This window comes from Odocoileus virginianus, chromosome 2, assembly GCF_023699985.2.
Source record: "Odocoileus virginianus isolate 20LAN1187 ecotype Illinois chromosome 2, Ovbor_1.2, whole genome shotgun sequence".
NCBI classification, from domain to species: Eukaryota; Metazoa; Chordata; class Mammalia; order Artiodactyla; family Cervidae; genus Odocoileus; species Odocoileus virginianus.
Window position 1 is genome coordinate 31833626 of NC_069675.1, and position 18874 is coordinate 31852499.

At 34.5% G+C, this 18874-nt stretch overlaps 1 protein-coding gene across 22 annotated transcripts in view; it reads right to left on the reverse strand.

Annotated features, from left to right (window-relative positions):
* NRXN1 (neurexin 1) overlaps positions 1–18874 on the reverse strand; it is a 1158212-nt gene that overhangs the window by 1038491 nt on the left and 100847 nt on the right. For 13 of the 22 annotated variants that reach the window (XM_070478134.1, XM_070478164.1, XM_070478118.1 and 10 more), the window contains exons 3-4: positions 7365–7382; positions 3988–4017 (exon numbers count right to left, since the gene is read on the reverse strand). The exons of 5 other annotated variants lie outside the window; for them this stretch is intronic. In XM_070478134.1, coding sequence (XP_070334235.1) covers positions 3988–4017; positions 7365–7382 — 48 coding nt within the window. Of the gene's footprint in view, positions 1–3216; positions 3257–3987; positions 4018–7364; positions 7383–18874 lie in introns of those variants that run through there. 4 more of the 22 variants (XM_070478138.1, XM_070478229.1, XM_070478125.1 and 1 more) reach the window with 3 other exon arrangements.

Genomic DNA, 18874 nt, shown 5'->3' on the forward strand with positions numbered 1-18874 from the left:
TTCTCAAACATTAGAGTAAAATATAATCAATTGTTGGAAGGAAGTGACCAGTTTAAACATACATAGAAGAAAACAAAAGCAAAAAACTGCATTCCCCGACAAATAGATAAACCTAGATTCTCGAAAGGAGTGGAAAATAAAGTTAATATTGTCAGTAGTCCTAACAATACCCTGGCAAATTTCAAACCTAGAAAGAAGGCAAATACAGTGTCACAAAGACTACTTGAATCTATCTAACTGCAACCAATGGGAGTTTGGTTGGCCTTGAATATTATCTCTCTTAGCTATCCCAAAGAAAATAAAGGTTATTCCTAACTGCAATCATTTAGAAAACATGTAAACAAATCAAAATAATCAACTTTAAAATGTGAAACAGAATGACCAAGTGAAAATATGAGTCAAGATGGTCTACAGAAAGAGTGAAAAAGTTTTTATTTCATTCATTTTGATTGTGCCAGCAAAGCAATGAGCCCTAACACATCTCCAGCTGACTTATCTGCTTTTGTCACACCATATGATAAGGAATTCTGCAGTTTTCAAACCCTGAAGAAATAATTACGGAGTTTGGAAGGATCCATACCAACTGTGTAAGGATACATCACAAAGTGATACCAGTGCTTACCTCTAGAGAGAAGCCTGAGGAGGAGGATGAAGGAGGTTATCAGAAGAAATGTTCCTTTTTAAAATGTACAAAGTGAAATACATTTGTCTGTCATTGGACATTTAAAAGTTCAGAAAATACCTAAGAATCCATATAAAATATATAAAAATGATAACAATAATATTCTTGAACCTAGTTTTGCTTCTGGATTCAATAAAGGAAGATTTTAATTCACAAATGATTATTCCAGAGCACCTGAATTCACTACTGAAAAGAAATGTTGGGTCCAAAAAATGTTTCAGGATTATAATCTGATGGGAGGATTTGAGAAGCATGAATTTCCAAAGCACATCTGTTTTTGCTTTGATTAGGTCGATTTAACACATTTTATGCACAACTAGGATTTAACCTGATACAAAAGGCTACATTGTAAAGTTTCTAGACATTTTTGACTCCTCCAACAGGTGGTACAAAGCAAGGATAGCCTCCTAAAGGAGGCCCTGATTCATACTATCTTTATTTTTTTCTGAATGCCCATCACTGATCATACTACTTACCACTCTCCCTGCACTTCCATACCTTTCATTTAACTTATCCATGTTTTCATTCCCTATTTTATTGACACTCATTTATGATTCATCACAGTCAAGACTGGATTTTTTGTTCTAGAATGCAGATTTGTTGAACTAATTTGCAACTAATGCAGACTTACAAATCATGTTTCCTATTATATATATATATATATATATACACATATGCATATATATATATAGCTTAACCAACATGTAAGGGTGATCACTGTTTTACAAAATACTCAAGTCCATCTCAAAGTCTTCTTTTACCATTTAACACCAAGAAGCATCCTAGTCCTAGTAACAAAAAAATAATGTAAAGTAAATACCAAATTCCTGTCCTGTATAGTTTTGTGCTGATTGAGAAATAAAATTTGATGAAAACTGGTAAAGCAAAAATATTTTTGACACACATAGCAATAGAAAACTTTTAAGACTGACATAATAAAACTGAATAAAGTTAAGTGACACTTAACATTAATTACACCAAAATGAATATCAGGTAAGCATAAACATGAATTATTTCATATGTAGAGCTAAATGGTTATATAATTAGAGTATTATTTTTAAGAGTTACTTTTTCACAACATAATTGATATATATGTGTATGTATATTTAGAAAGTTTGTGTATACATATGCATTCATACGAATATATGCATGCACATATACAAACACATATACGTTTACTTCACTCAGCTAGTAAAATAAAATATAAATACATTTCCCTCTATGTCAGCCTGATTCCTATATTAAGGAACTCGGGGGAAAATGCCCACTTCAGAAATGGAAGTAACAGTAGTTTGGCCTCAAAAAAAAAAAAAAAAAAAAAAAAAGGAGTTTTTAAAAGTATCCCAAATGGTACACACAATTTCTAAAAGAACTGATACATGTTGTCATTTTCATGGTTGCTGAAAGTATAAAATAAGGTTAAATTATATTATTGGAAATGGATGACCAAAGCTCCAACTGCAATAACATATGGTCTCCTTTTATTGGCTCAAAATACTCAAACAACATTTGTTTCTAAAGGTCTATGTTACACATTTAAAACTTTGATATCGTCTCTTACTTATTTCTACACTCACATTCAGGGCTTTTTTTAAATGGAAAAGCTTCCCTGCTAGATGACACTAATGTAAAGGGAGAGATCTGTGAACTTTAGTACCAATTTGCCTGATTAAGATTCAGAGAAAAAGAGAGATTCAGAGAATTAAAAGAAACACACCCTTGTGTTTAAAATAGCCAAAATAAAACAAAACTAGATACCAAGGGCACATTCATTAATACACAGTTAAAAATGGTTAAAGGCTCTGAGACATATTTACCACAGTTGCATATCATCTATTTTCTTTTAATGAAAACGTTAAACACAATGTGCATGGTTCTAAATGGCAAACTCAGCATGCTTTTAAATTTGGCACCAATACTGTCAAAGAATACACATGCCTGACTTACCAAGGGATGCAGAAATGTACACCTAGTTGACAATGTTCTTAAAACAAAGTTAGTATACACAAAAGAAAGAGCAGGCTTGCCTTGAGCCTTTGCCTCTCTTATGAAACTACCTTTTAGAGTTACCATGGAGTCAGTGTGTTCATCTAACATCTAGCAGACCACAGCCTGGCGGGCCTGCAGCAGGACCATTTCAATGCTGCACATGCTTCCACTTACATTCTGAGGCAGAAGAGCTGGAGCAGGTGTACTCCAGAATATTGGAGGATGACATGTTTCTAGTGGCTACGCTCATTATTTAACTACCATTAAATAATGCTGCAAAAACTGACACTGAAACCTGTAACTAATCTCTAAATATGCTAATTATATAAGCGGCTGACATGAAAAAAAAAAACACTCTAAAGAGTCAGAAAAAACACAGGGAAACATTTTGATGGATTTTTTTTACCTTAAATTCATAAAATATTCATTACCACTCACACCTACCTCCCAGTGCCCATTACTAATGCCAAAAGGTCTAAATATATTTGCATAACACACTGTTATTCATATAGATGATATTAAGAAGAAATAAAATAATGTAATACCTTTACTTTTACCTATGGATTTGATGAAATGGTTCCATGAAGAAAGGGTTTCCATACAAGGAGAATAAAGAGGAGAGAAACAACAATAAGAATTATGAATATATGTAAATGTACTACTCTTTGAAAATTAAATATACAAGAAGGTATAAGGGTTTGAAAACAAATGGAGATATAATCAATACATGTTGAGAAATCTGCCTTTTTTAAAGGCAATACGTGCAAGGAAATTAGAAAGCCCATGCTCACTTTAAAAGACTGCACAAAAGGAGATACACAATGCCTGTAGGTAGAAAAAGTATTGATTTTGTAAAACACTATACTCAGCATTCAAGAAGCCAGAAGCCAAAGATGTCTGCATATGTTCCCAAACTGCCATGCATGGGTGAAAAATGGACTCTTTTTGGTGCAGTACATTAAACCAAGTATCTTCTTTCATATATCAATGGTTCTCTGATATTCTTTACTATAACTACCCTTAACTTCATATGCTGATAAACGTATGGAAACTTTCAATTACAAGTTCTTATGTCTCATTTATTTGCAGATATTATAGTGCAAGAATGAAGGAAAATAAAAGTCAAAGGAGCAAACCAATACCAAACCAACAAAAAAGGGGAGAAAAACATATGAAAAAATGTGAACAAAGTTATGCATTTTATTTGCAGCCAGATAACTTGCAAGCATTTGCCCATCCTTTGCAGCAATGGTGTGAAAGCAGCTAGAGAACAAGAAAACGCTGGAAGCAGAGTGGAAAAGGAGCAGAGCCCATACCTTGGTCGCCCATCATCAGGTGCGCCAGACCTTGAAGGGAAACAAGAGCACAGTCAGCAATAAACAAGGGAGCATGGGAAGGCAGGGTTGTCACAGTGACAAAAATGTTCAGTGACAGACATCTTGTTTCCTATGAGACGTGTCTGTATCACAGAGGCAAATCAGAGGCATTCTTTCAACTCCGGGTTGGAATGCTTTGGGGCAAAGACTTACAGAACTGCAATTTAAACACCTGCATATGCTGCACTGTGTATTTCTTCTATGCATCAGTTGGAGCATTCAAAATCATAAGAGCATGACTTAAAATCCAACCAATCCCTTAAATATTGCATCTGCCCTGCATGCCCTCTGATGAGGCTGCTTTGAACACTGGCCCCACAGGGTTTGCATTCTTTGGTGATGAAATTATATTGAAGAAGAAAAAAAAAAAAAAAAAAACCCAAGGGAATACCTGAAACATGGGCTGGGTCTGATCTTTTTCCTCTCATAAAAAATGAGACATTTCATAATTAAATGAAAAAAAGAAAAACACATCCTGAGTCACACTGAAATGATAATGCAGAAATGGCCCCTTGTCTGACACAGTTGGGAACTGAATAAGCTTGTTCAAATATAAAAGAGATCATCAGACATGCAGTTGTAAAGTTAGAACTTACTATGGAATGAGATTTTTTTAGAAACAATGGATGACCTTTAAACAGGCTTAAGTAATTTTCCATGGAAAACAAAATTATTTAGCATTTTACTTAAACATTACTTCAATATTAAAGTATGAGTTAACATGAGTATATTTAAGACATAATTTCATCAAGGTAGTTTTCTAAAGGAATACGGAATTCCTTTTGCTTATTTAAATTATTTTTAATTTTTCCTTTCCTTGAAAATTTTAGATTGAAGATTACCCCTTTTCTAAAGAATACTAGTAATTTTCTTTTAAAAAATTATTTCACTATCTATAAATATATGTTTTACTTTTCAGCATTAATTCCTAGTTCTTTATTCTAAATTTAGAAATTAAGTTACACTTCAATCCCTGTATATTTCAAGAATATGGGAAACTGCTAGAGAAATAAAGCATGCATACAAATTTAATAAAATGTGTATTTCATTTCCCACTGTTCAAATATATTTGAGGCTTTGAGCTAAATAGCATTGCATATTACTTGAATTAGTATTGAAATAACCTGTATTATGTCCTTAAAATTTTAAGGGGTATTTACACATTCCTGTGGGGCAGACACAATTACAAATCATCATATAATTATGATATAAAAATTATTTAGCACAGTAGTTCAATGTATCTGTAATCTAGTTTCTTTTATATTTTCTAAGTGATTTTTAAACAAAACAAAAATCACAATCAGTTTAAAAAGTTTATGATTCATTGGTGACTCATGATACTTCATATGCTTAAGAACAGCGGCTTATCTGCCCAAGTTATATAATTTTTCATTTAATTTTGGTTAAAAATTAATATACATTTCCTGACAATAGTTCATAACTTTTTTGTAAAATAAATCAGGGAAATAATTCTGTGCAAGATGTAACTTTTACATTCCTCTAATGGTTTTTAATACTATCTTAATAAGAATGGAAATTTTAAAATATCAATAATATTTGCATTGTTTGTGTTATACTCCCTATCTCCAAGGCAGGTAGACTATATGGTCAAAGTGGAGTTATAAACATAGACAATAAAAATTGTGATAGAATAAAATGAAGTTGCTCAGTCGTGTCCGACTCTTTGCGACCCCATGCACTGCAGCCTACCAGGCTCCTCCATCCATGGAATTTTCCAGGAAAGAGTAGTGGAGTGGGTTACCATTTCCTTCTCCAATGATTGAATAAACTTTATTACAATAGTTTATGAGCCTATACTCTGAAAATCTTGTCAATTTTCTTCATGAGATGTGTAGGGAGAAAGTCATATATGCTTATTAAGCTGATTTTAAAGCCCCTTTGAATGCAATTGGATTTAAAGAGAAAAAAACAGAAACATGGACCTTTTTACAGGATGACTAAGGAAATACAAAAAAAGACAAAAAGATACTTAAAAAAAACAAAAAAACTTTTGAACTCAAATAATGTGCACAATTATAAATGAGAATGAATTTGAACAATGTTAGTCAGACCTGTAAGAGTAATATCTTTACCAAGTGCACACTCACATGCTATTTAAATTATACTGTAGAAAAAAAGATGCCATTTACAGAAGCAACACCTGGAAAAAATTTTCACTGGTGATTTCTTTTAAACTTTTAATTTGTTTTACTTAAATAATGAAACAGAAATGTTCAGCAACTAAGCAATTGAAAGAATCCACAAAATGATCACAAATAATATGCTGATATCTGCTACTGATCAATTTTGTATTAGCATGAATCGTTCTTTGAGACATCAAATTTTAGTAATTTTAATCTGTTACATTAGATGGGGACTCTTTTTCTAGGGAATCTGAACTGCTAATGCTGTGATTATGTAAGTTGATATGACATCAATTTCCCTTTCACAATTCTTTGCACTTCCTAGTTCTTTTCATGTTTTTATCCTTTACATATTCATTTTACAGCATATGAACTAATGCATTTAAGGTCCTTAAAGGTAAGGACCTTGAAATATGAAACTGACACAACATAGAAAATCAACTATATTTTACCACTTTTTTAATTTAAAAAGGATGTTGAAACATGTTTTAGTTTGTTGAATTCAACAGGAAAAATGTATAGCTTTCTCAAAATCTCTTGATAATTTTAGAAAACCTTGAACAAATACCATAATTCTATTTAACAGACATAGAATATTACAAATATACTTACCAGTAATCATGCTGGAGTGCTGTATGCTTTCATTTCCATGAGCCAATGGCTTACTTATAATCTAAATGTATGCCTCTTATACTTTATTTTGTATTCTTTTTAAAATCAAATCATTTGAATCTAAACCAATGGGCTAGAGATGATATAATAATGCTCAACATTTACAAAAGAAATTATTTTGATCAAGAAAATGATCAAGAAAAAAAAAATGGAGAATCATGCACTGGGTTCAGAAACCACAAAGATATATTTTTTTTCATTTAAAATAAAAGAAGTAAGATTGTGTCATTTTTCCATGGAGAACACTGAAATAAGTATTGTAAGGTTTACATGGGATGCTCAAGTCCATCAAGGGCTGGAGTTAAGGTTGAAGGTGTTTCATACACTTGGGGCTGAAGGGAGTTGAAAGTGTGTGTTCTATATGAAAAATGATACACAATCCAGAAATCATCAAATACTTAGAAAGAAGTTCAACTTACCGTCTACATTCAAGATGTACTCTACTATTACTAAGAAATAAAAAGCAAATGAGAGTTGGAAAACAAAGTAGAAAGCACCCACCTTCCACATTGTTGTCTTCTGAAAGCACATGACAAGGAGGGAGAGAAAAGGAAAAACATTCATTAAGCAGCATGCAGACTAGACCTTGCCTTTGCATGTTTTTTTCATGCAAGGCACCAAACTCATCATGCAAGTGCTCCATCGCTCCCATTCAAAGGGGAAAAAACAATCACAGGAAGCAGGTTCCCTCCCACTGGCAGCATTTAAGGAATAGGAGGCAAAATGTCAGTAATACTGCTGGGTACTGAGCAAGGAGTTTTCACTGCCCTGTGCCAAGCATACATAACTCTTATATGCTGCTAGCACAGTTATCCTAGCAATTATTTTTAAAGCTTTTTTATAACAGTTTTAAAAGATTCTATTTTTAATTTTGACTTACTTGGACAATAGAAAGTTCATGGCAAGTAGTCATGAAATTTCACTTAAAGATATTCCAGTTCTATCAGATATGAAATCTATTTACATCCTGGCCTTGAAATATTTCTAATACTTAAATTTATTTCCTTAAAAAACATAACATAAATGTATGTACCTAAAATCGGTAATTTATTTAAAGTGTGTTCATACTTTTTCACAAATGACAATAGTTTATTGCAATTTATTAAAATCCTAACTTTCAAAAATGTAAAGTAGAAAAAGTAATCATTACAAGAGAAATTCATTTGATAGCTGTTCCTAAGACAAAGCTTACCATGATTATTCACTTTGTACATCTGTTTAGGGTGTGAATATAAATGTAGTTAAGATACTAATAATACTGGATGAAATTCCCTTGTTTGTCCATATATCTACATAATATTTAAATTTTTCATATATTAAGTATATTTCCATATGTGTATATACAAACATATATAATCAGATTTTACATGTCTTAACTACACATAATTAATGTAAGCGTAAGGAATATAAAACATTATTAATATCTATGAGGCAATTCAAGTACTATTTGAGACACAGGGCTTGGAATTTAGGTAAGAAATGGAAGGAAAAACTGTTTTATGGGACTAGGGTGAGAGCAGTATTTTGGTACTTAAGAAAAAGTTTTCAACAATAAGCATATCTATGTTGACATTTCTTGTCTTATTCTTATATTTAATTGGCTGCACTTTTAAAAGAGGGTACATGATGAAAAGTATTTATAAAAAGTAAAATAATAGTGAAAGTTGAAAGAAAAAAAAATAACTGCAAATGCACCATTTTATAGGTTTCAACAAATACCTTTTTAATAGTCAAAGTGGAAACTGAAATATCAACACAGCTATGTTTATTGATGTGGTCTTAATGCATAATAGAACATGGATAAAGATAGACAATAACACCTATACAAAATACTTCGTTTCCTAGAATTCATGCTAAAAGAAATTTTTTTTTAAAAAATGACTGAAATAATTGGTATGTGACACTCATTTGCTGTTTGATTTAGGTTTCCTATCTACCAAATAAGGAATCAGAATGTATTACTTTTCAAAGACAACTTGGACATGACACAGTCACATATATTAAGTTTTTGTTTTATTGCTTTATATTGAGAATCATATATAGATATTTTAATGTTTAGGATACTCTTTGGTTTTATAATGATATCCTTTGAAATTCTATTTTCCACTTAAGATGCTCAGTTTTCAACAAGTTTATTAAATATGTGGAGTAAAACAACAAAATCAGGGAATTTAGAGGAGAGTTACTTAGCAAATATGCTCATGAGTAGGACCGTTCCAGAAAAGGGTTTTGGTAAAGTGCTGCGTGAAAGTCTAACAGAGAAAGGAAAATGAAAACAAACCAATGAAACAGGACCGGCCATGACAAAAATTTTATACATGTGCTTCATAGGATATGAGGAAAGGAAGGTGTGCTGACAAAATCAAGGTCAGTCATTCGGTCAGCTGAAAGTGCATTCTCTTTTCACTGTTAACTAAGGCACAGGGCCACAGGCAATACCATCAATCCTGTCTAGTCATACAACATTTCTCTGAGTTCTTACTCATACAGAGAACTAGGCTTAACCAAAGGCAAACTTCTGTAATGCAAATCCAAGTCATGTCCAAAGTGTAATCAAATCCTGACTTGACCATGTTCACAAAAATAGTCTTCTCATAAGACTTAGATTTTTTTTTACAGAAGTACTAGAGTGAAAGGAAAGGTAATGTATTAACTCTTATTTAAAGAAGAAGGGACAAACTGGCTTAGAGCAGACTTTCCTTGAGTTTCTATATAATTTCAGATTCAATTATAGGATTGAAAAAAAAATTAACTTCTCTTTGTTTCATTCTATTCTACCCTTTGGTATCCATTTGCTGGGTTTAGTTGATATAGAACCTGTTAATCTAGAGATGATCTCTAGGTTATTTTTGAATTTGGAAGTAGCTACACATAAATGGTCAAAACTCTACCATTTACAGTCATTATCCATGTATTTCTTTATCCTTTTCTCTTTCCTTTCTACTTGGTTTTTGGGCTAAACAAACAATATCAAGTTTAAAAAGAGAAATTTTTTCCAGAAAAATAGATGACCCAATCAAAAAATGGGCCAAAGATCTAAACAGACATTTCTCCAAAGAAGACATACAGATGACTAACAGACACATGAAAAGATGCTCAACATCACTCATTATCAGAGAAATGCAAATCAAAACCACAATGAGGTACCATCTCACACCGGTCAGAATGGCTGCTATCCAAAAGTCTACAAGCAATAAATGCTGGAGAGGGTGTGGAGAAAAGGGAACCCTCTTACACTGTTGGTGGGAATGCAAACTAGTGCAGCCGCTATGGAGAACAGTGTGGAGATTGCTTAAAAAACTGGAAATAGAACTGCCATATGACCCAGCAATCCCACTCCTGGGCAAACACACCGAGGAAACCAGATCTGAAAGAGACACGTGCACCCCAATGTTCATCGCAGCACTGTTTATAATAGCCAGGACATGGAAGCAACCTAGATGCCCATCAGCAGATGAATGGATAAGAAAGCTGTGGTTCATATACACAATGGAATATTAATCAGCCATTAAAAGAATTCATTTGAATCAGTTCTAATGAGGTGGATGAAACTGGAGCCCATTATACAGAGTGGAGTAAGCCAGAAAGAAAAACACCAATACAGTATACTAATGCATATATATAGAATTTAGAAAGATGGTAACGATAACCCTATATGCAAGACAGAAAAAGAGACACAGATGTATAGAACAGACTTTTGGACTCTATGGGAGAAGGCAAGGGTGGGATGATCTGAGAGAACAGCATCAAAACATATATTTTATCAAGTGTGAAACAGATCACCGATCCAGGTTGGATGCATGAGACAAGTGCTCAGGGCTGGTGCACTGGGAAGACCCAGAGGGATGAGATGGGATGGGGAGGGAGGTGGGAGGGGGTTCAGGATGGGGAACACATGTAAATCCATGGCTGATTCATGTCAATGTATGGCAAAAACCACTATAACATTGTAAAGTAATTAGCCTCCAACTAATAAAAATAATTGGAGGAAAAAAAAAAAGAGGTTTTTCTTATAACACCAACTTTTGATTTCTCTTTGCAACCAAATACTACTTTGGTTTGGAGGAGCAACAAAGAGGTGCTAAAACTGGCATGCCACCATGTAAAGCTAAAACAGCATATTTTCCTTTAGGGCAAGGCAGAAAGCACTCCATCTAGCCTTACCTGCAGACACTGTCAAGTTAGGGAAACTCTTGGGTTTGCAGAAAACCCTGGCTTCTCAATGCTGCTCACCTAACCAATTGTGTCTCTAGTAATCACCTTTACTATGATTACCATGCCACATATAAAGATCACAGTCTTTCATTTTTACCTTGATTGTGAAAATATTAAACATAAAATCAAGAACAATATAACTTAAATTTTATTTTTCTTTCAGATAAGACATATTTCCTTCACAGATATAGAAATCAAGTACTAGAATTTCAGCCACATTATGAATGATGGTTGTACTCTGACATAAGGGAAACGGCATACTTTTAAAATGTATACAAAATTGTATGCTTTAAAATTACTTCCAAAGAGCATCTTCATAGATGCTTTACTGCTGGTCCCCAGCTTATAAGGAGGGCTTCTCAGGTGACTCAGTGGGTAAAGAATCCACCTGCAATGCAGGAGATGCAGGAGATGCAGGTTCGATTCCTGGGTCAGAAAGATCCCCTGGAAGAGGGCAAGCAGCCCACTCCAGTATTCTTGCCTGGAGAATCCCATGGACAGAAGAGTCTGGCAGGCTACTGTCCACGGGGTCACAAAGAGCTGGACACGACTGAAGGGACTGAGCACCAGCTTATAAGAAGGCAAGGATGGTTAACTTTATCATTAGTCTGCACATAGTCTTAATGACATACTACTAGGACAAGAGAAATGAATAAATTTTAAAAAAAGTCCTTGTTTGAAAGTAAAGAAACTCAGAAATTTAATCATGCCAACTGAATGAATCAAAGTATGGGATAAAATATCACAAATAACTCCTTTTGTATAATCAGTGTTTAAGTTTAGCAATATGAAATACTTCATCTAAATGCACAAGCAGTAGTCAACTTAACATGCTATATTTCACATTAAAAACTGACCCAAAGCAGTCTCCTGCTACCATTTAGGCTCTCCTCCTTTTTGGCTTCCTTCCTTCTCTGCTAGTTGCCTGTGACTGGCTCCCTACATTTTTTCTAGCTCCTTCTTTCCTCCATCAAAACTGCCACTACCGTAGAAAGGTTCTCACTCAGACCCATGCCCTCCATGGTAGGGTACATAATGGCAAACCTGGGGCTGAGGCTAGCCAACAGAAGCAGGAATTCAGAATACAATTTCATTTCCTTTCTAACACCCCTTGCACTTGCTAGTGTCTACCCTCACCATTCTAGCCCCTCACAGTGTTTCTCAAGATTTCATCCCTCATTTGGGGAAACCAAATGCCTGTATAGCAGAGTCTGGTTCCCATGGTGGCACAGGATGGAGCTTAGGTTTTATTTTTCTTTTGGTGTTAACAGTGAAAGCCTTTAGAAAACCTCAGTACCGCAGGACTGCTTCAAGGACAGGAAATGGAGGAAATCACTGGTTCTGTGGTTCTGTGCGGCAGTCACCTAGGGGATGAGAAAAGCCAGCCAGAACCAAGAGCAAGAGCAAACAGAAAAGGAAGCATAAAGGTCCATTAAGGATTCTTAAGGAAAGAAAAGCCTGGGCAGGAATTTGGCTTTCAAAAATGCTTTTTTAACAGGTGGGCTCAGCAACTTGTTTCAAATTCACCTAAATGGCACTCCCATTCAGTCTCCTGGAATCTTGATCCCAGGGCATGAGAGGAGACACCTAGGGAAGCTTTTTTTTTTCCCCTCTCTCTCCCTCTCTCTCTTTTCACTGTTCAGGAGTAAAAAGAAGGCTATCTCTAACCAACTTGAAGCAGCAGAGACGATCCTGGCATCACATTTAGGACTATAACACCATTCTCCCTAAGAAGTTATGGGTAACATCTGACTGTACTTTCAGTACTTTTACAATATAATGATTCAAGATATGGAATTAATGAGTCCTTGGTGAAGTGGTCTGAGATTACCTTGCCTTACAGTCTTGTTTCTTTGGGAAATCTGAGATGAGTTTCTACATATTTATTATAATAAACACATTTAAAAATAAGTATATTGAGATTATACTTTCATAAGCTGGAGACTGCCTGTTTCTACTTCACACAGGTACCAATTTTGTGACAAAGATCTTGTGGTGTTCGATTCAAAATGTTCCATCTTCTTAACAGCGGAATAAAGTAAGGAAGAGAAAGAAGGAAGAAGGAAGCCTAATTATATGGCAGATTATTCTGGTGTTTAAGCTGTTCAATGGTCCTAATGGAATTTAACAATTGTTAGAACCTTGTTTATTTAACTTATATGCGAGTGCATCATGAGAAACGCTGGGCTGAAGGAAGCACAAGCTGGAATCAAGATTGTGGGGAGAAATATCAATAACCTCAGATATGCAGATGACACCACCCTTATGGCAGAAACTGAAGAACTAAAGAGCCTCTTGATGAAAGTGAAAGAGGTGAGTGAAAAAGTTGGCTTAAAGCCCAACATTCAGAAAACTAAGATCATGGTATCTGGTCCCATCACTTCCTGGCAAGTAGATGGGAAAACAGTGGAAATAGTGGCTGCCTTTTTTGGCAGGCTCCAAAATCACTGCAGATGGTGATTGCAGCCATGAAATTAAAAGACACTTACTCCTTGGAAGGAAAATTATGACCAACCTAGACAGCATATTAAAAAGCAGAGACATTACTTTGCCAACAAAGGTCCGTCTAGTCAAGGCTATGGTTTTTCCAGTGGTCATGTATGGATGTGAGAGTTGGACTGTGAAGAAAGCTGAGAGCCAAAAAATTGATGCTTTTGAACTGTGGTGCTGGAGAAGACTGTTGAGAGTCCCTTGGACTGCAAGGAGATCCAACCAGTCCATCTTAAAGGAGATCAGTCCTGGGTGTTCATTTTGAGGACTGATGTTGAAGCTGAAACTCCAATACTTTGGCCACCTGATGAGAAGAGCTGACTCATTTGAAAAGACCCTGATGCTGGGAAAGATTGAGGGCAGGAGGAGAAGGGGACGACAGAGGATGAGATGGTTGGATGGCATCATCAACTCGATGGACATGGGTTTGGGTGGACTCTGGGAGCTGGTGATGGAGAGGGAGGCCTGGCATGCTGCAATTCATGGGGTCACAAAGAGTCGGACACAACTGAGAGACTGAACTGAACTGAGTGAACATATTAAAGTATATATTAAATAGCACACATAAACTATACTGCATTTCCCTTTCATGAGGGCCTATTACAAGGATTTATCTTGCTTTTATAGAATCAGTTCTTCCCTACATCTAAACTTTAAGAAGACAACATTTCTACATTTACAATAATAGCAGACCTAGGGAAAGACATTTCACAGTGACCATGAACAGAGCACAATCTACATTGTGTGTGCTCAACATTACTGTGTGGTTGCTTACTGAGAAATGAACATTTCTTCATATGGAAGCAACAGATAACAGTGATCAATGTGTGTACTTTCCCACCCAAGCTCAATCATTGCTACACAACTCTCCAAAGAAAGCTGGTTCTGAGGAGTACTGCTTCCTAACTAACAGTTCAAACTCACAAAAGTTTAGGAATTAAGAGGTGGAAAACTCTTGGTTTGGAGTTGGGAAAATAAATTTAAATACACTTCTACCTACCCACTCAACATATCACCCCCTTCTAGTGAGTTTGTGGATGTGCCAGTACTCAGGGATGACTTTTTAAATGAGCAAATGAATAGGAAACATCCTCGGCTTGTGTGGGTAGCAGCGAAGAATATTCCAAATGTGTCCTCCAACAATAAAAAGAGAATAGGTGAATTCTGCTCAAGGTCACCGATGACCTTTCATTTGAGAGAACTATCTAACATATGGTGGATGTCTATAGTATAGTTTCTTTTTTTTTTTTAATCATTTTATTACAGAGATGTATAAAATAAACTTTCAAATACTTCTGATTTGACTCATCTACACTTAGGATCTCAGAGAAAGCTATTTAATTTCCCTGAAGAAAAAAAATTCTGTCATTAAATTAAGGGGATATTGCACAAAAATACGACTAAGTAAGCCACACTGTAAAAACAAGTCCTGAATTTAGAGATTAATAAATTAGATCTGTATAAATCAAATAGAAAATGGTACATATAATATAAAATTACATAAATTTAGAGATTAAGAAACTAGATTTGTATAAATTGAATAGAAAATGGTTTGTATAATATAAAATTGACCTATCAATTATACATATTTTATTTAAGGAAAAATAAAATTTTATTATAAATAATTCATGTTATCTCTAATTAATTAGGACCTTTGCATACTTATCAAATAGTCCATAAGGTAAAGTGCAATAAATATTAAAAAGATATTCCAATTCTTTAAAACTTTTTCATTACTTTGATATTTAAAATGCAACATATCTACATATTTTACAATTTATGGCTAATGTAATTTTAAAGTTTTATAAAAGTCACTGAAAGTAACTTTAAGAGAAATTAACTTTTTTCCTAAATAAAAAGATTATGTTAAAAATTTTAGTATGCTAAAAATTGAAAATTTTCCAGAATCTCTCAAATTTCACTCAAATGCTACCTACAATGAAGTAAATATCTAGTAATCTTTAAAATGTAGGATATTTCAACAAGAGGAAGGCTGTTATGAAGAATTCTGCTTCTCCAAAGACTGAAAACACTTAGTTCAATAGTACCCAAGGTTGAAACATATAAAATTACTATTTTCAGATTAAAATTTGTCAGATAACAATAATTTAGTATATTTCAAAATATTTTTAAGTTGGTGGCTTCTTTAGAAGCTGTTCTATTATCTGCTTACTAAATACAATGCAGTAATATCAGATTAAGACAAAATGATATCACATTCTTTGGAACCAATCACTGGAAAACAGAAAACAATCAGATGCAATTTTTTAAAATGTTTTATGAAATGTTATTTTAAAAAGGCAATGCCAAAGAACATTCAAACTACCGTACAATTGCACTCATCTCAAATGCTAGCAAAGTAATGTTCAAAATTCTCTAAGCTGATTCATGTCAATGTATGACAAAAACCACTACAATATTGTAAAGTAATTAGCCTCCAACTAATAAAAATAAATGAAAAAAAAATTCTCTAAGCTAGGCTTCAATAGTACATGAATCGAGAACTTTAAGATGTTCAAGCTGGTTTTAGAAAAGGCAAAGGAACCAGAGATCAAATTCCCAATATCCGTTGGATCAAAGAAGAAGCAAGATAATTCCAGAAAAACATCTACTTCTGCTTTATTGACTACACCAAAGCCTTTGACTGTGTGGATCACAACAAACTGGAAAATTCTTCGAGATGGGAATACCAGACCACCTGACCTGCCTCTTGGGAAATCTGTATGCAGTTCAAGAAGCAACAGTTAGAACCAGACGTGGAACAATGGACTAGTGCCAAATAGGGAAAGGAGTACGTCAAGGCTGTATATTGTAACCATGCTTATTTAACTTATATGCAGAGTACATTATGCGAAATGCCAGGCTGGATGAATCACAAGCAAGAGTGAAGATTGCTGGAAGAAATATCAATAACCTCAGATAAGCAGATGACACCATCCTTATGGCAGAAAGCAAAGAGGAACTGAAGAGCCTTTTGATGAAAGTGAAAGAGGAGAGTGAAAAAGTTGGTTTAAACATTCAAAAAACATTCAAAAAACAACCATCCAGTCCCATCACTTCATGGCAAATAGATAGGGAAACAATGGAAAGAATGAGGGACTTACTTTCTTGGGGGCTGAAATCACTGTAGAGGGTGACTGCAGCCATGAAATTAAAAGACACATGCTCCTTGGAAGAAAAGCTATGACAAACCTAGATAACATATTAAAAAGCAGAGACATTACTTTGCCCACAAAGATCCATCTAGTCATGGCTATGGGTTTTTCAGTAGACAAGTATGGCTGTCGAGTTGGACCATAAAGAAAGCTGAGAACCAAAGACTTGATGCTTTTGAACTGTGGTGTGGAGAAGACTCTTAAGAGTCCCTTGGACTCCAAGGAGATCAAACCAGTCCATCCTAAGGGAGATCAGTCCTGGGTGTTCATTGGAAGGACTGATGCTGAAGATGAAGCTCTGGTACTTTGACCACATGATGCAAAGTACTGACTCATTGGGAAAGACCCTGGTGCTGGGAAATACTAAAGGCAGGAGAGAAGGGGATGTCGGAGGATGAGATGGTTGAATGACATCACTAACTCGATGGACATGCGTTTCAGCCAGCTCCAGGAGTAGGTTGGAGAAGGCAGTGGCAACCCACTCCAGTGTTCTTGCCTGGAGAATCCCAGAGATGGGGGAGCCTGGTGGGCTGCCGTCTATGGGGTCACACAGAGTCAGACACGACTGAAGCTACTTGGCAGCAGCAGCAGCAGCCAGGAGTAGGTGATGGACAGGGAAGCCTGGCACGCTGCAGTCCATAGGGTCGCAAAAAGTCATGCACAACTAAGCGACTGAACTGAACTGAAAGATCCCAAGTAACTTCTTCTAAATGTTTAAGAGAAATAAGAAAAAAAAAATATACCCACCCTTGAGTAGGCCTTATCTCTTTAAACGTACTTTTTTAAACATCATCTTATATTTATGTTATCTCAGTGTTGGATGACTTGCCTAATACACCTAAATAGAATGTAAAAGATTGCAAGAGTATATAGAAAGTTTGTTTTAAGGCTCCTTGTGAAAATTTGAAAATTTCAAAAACTGTATTAAAAAGAAAATAAGCATGAAGAATTTGGACAACATGCTGAAGTGTCTAGTAAGGTGGCGCTACATTCCTGGAAAAATTATTAAAAATATATCTATTTTGTCAATTTTTTTAAAGTAACACAATAAAGTATGGGGACTACATTCACGATTTCTTTGATCCTGTTGAAAGATGGCAGAAATATTTTAGGGAAAATATTTCTTCTTCATTGCATTTATGTGCTACTTCTATAAAGTCAAAAATATAATACTGTTTAATTTCCTTTATTGAAGAAAAAGAAGGTCCTAACAGCCACCTTCCCTGTGCTATTAGAATGAATTATTTTCCAGGAAAAAAATACTTTTGTAAAATCTTTGCCCTACTATAATAGCAAAAAGCTGGCCCATGTTAGTAAATGTGTTTGCCCATGGGCATTCTAACCACTAGAAATAAAAGAGAGAATTATTCCATAATTTCTTGCTTCCTTTAAAATTCAAAGAAAAGTATTCATTTCATTCATTGCACATAAAATTTTTCTTCCCTTTTAAAATATCTGAAACAAAAGACTACTTGATTCCAAGTCAAATATTTGAAAGGTTAGGCAATATAATATGAACGTGCCACATAAAGGGCATTTGTCTTTTCATTTTAGCTATAAAATGCAAATTTGATAAAAATACTATTTTTATTCCTTTAACCTACATGCTGTATTTGCCTTTTCATTTTATTTATAAAATGCAACTTTGATAAAAATACTATTTTTATTCCTTTTACCTACAAGCTGATAGTAAATCTCCTGGGAACTGAGCAGGAAGCTCTAACCTTTTAAAATCTGAAACATTAGACAAGTAGAAAGAAAAACTAAAGATGCTCTACAAAATCCTGTCTTCCTTTACAAAATAAAGTTTTATGTTATAGGCTAACAATAAAATGTTTCTTCATAGGTACAACAAATTCTCTATGACTGAAGATTCCATATATATAACTGTTTGGGGTTAATGTCTAGTACTTAAGTAGACCCATATGAATGCAATTTCACGTTGAAGAAGGAGCCATAAGCTTGAATAATCTATCTTTATCTGTTGATTTACTGATCCATAAAATCAAATCACTACAAACACAAGCTTTTAGGGTAGCCTTATAATCCCTGTCTTATCTTTTTCTAAAATGGATATTTACTGCTTAAGAAAACATGCTAAAAGATAAACAGTATTTTTTTCTTTTTTGGACTTTTGTACAGCCTATTTAA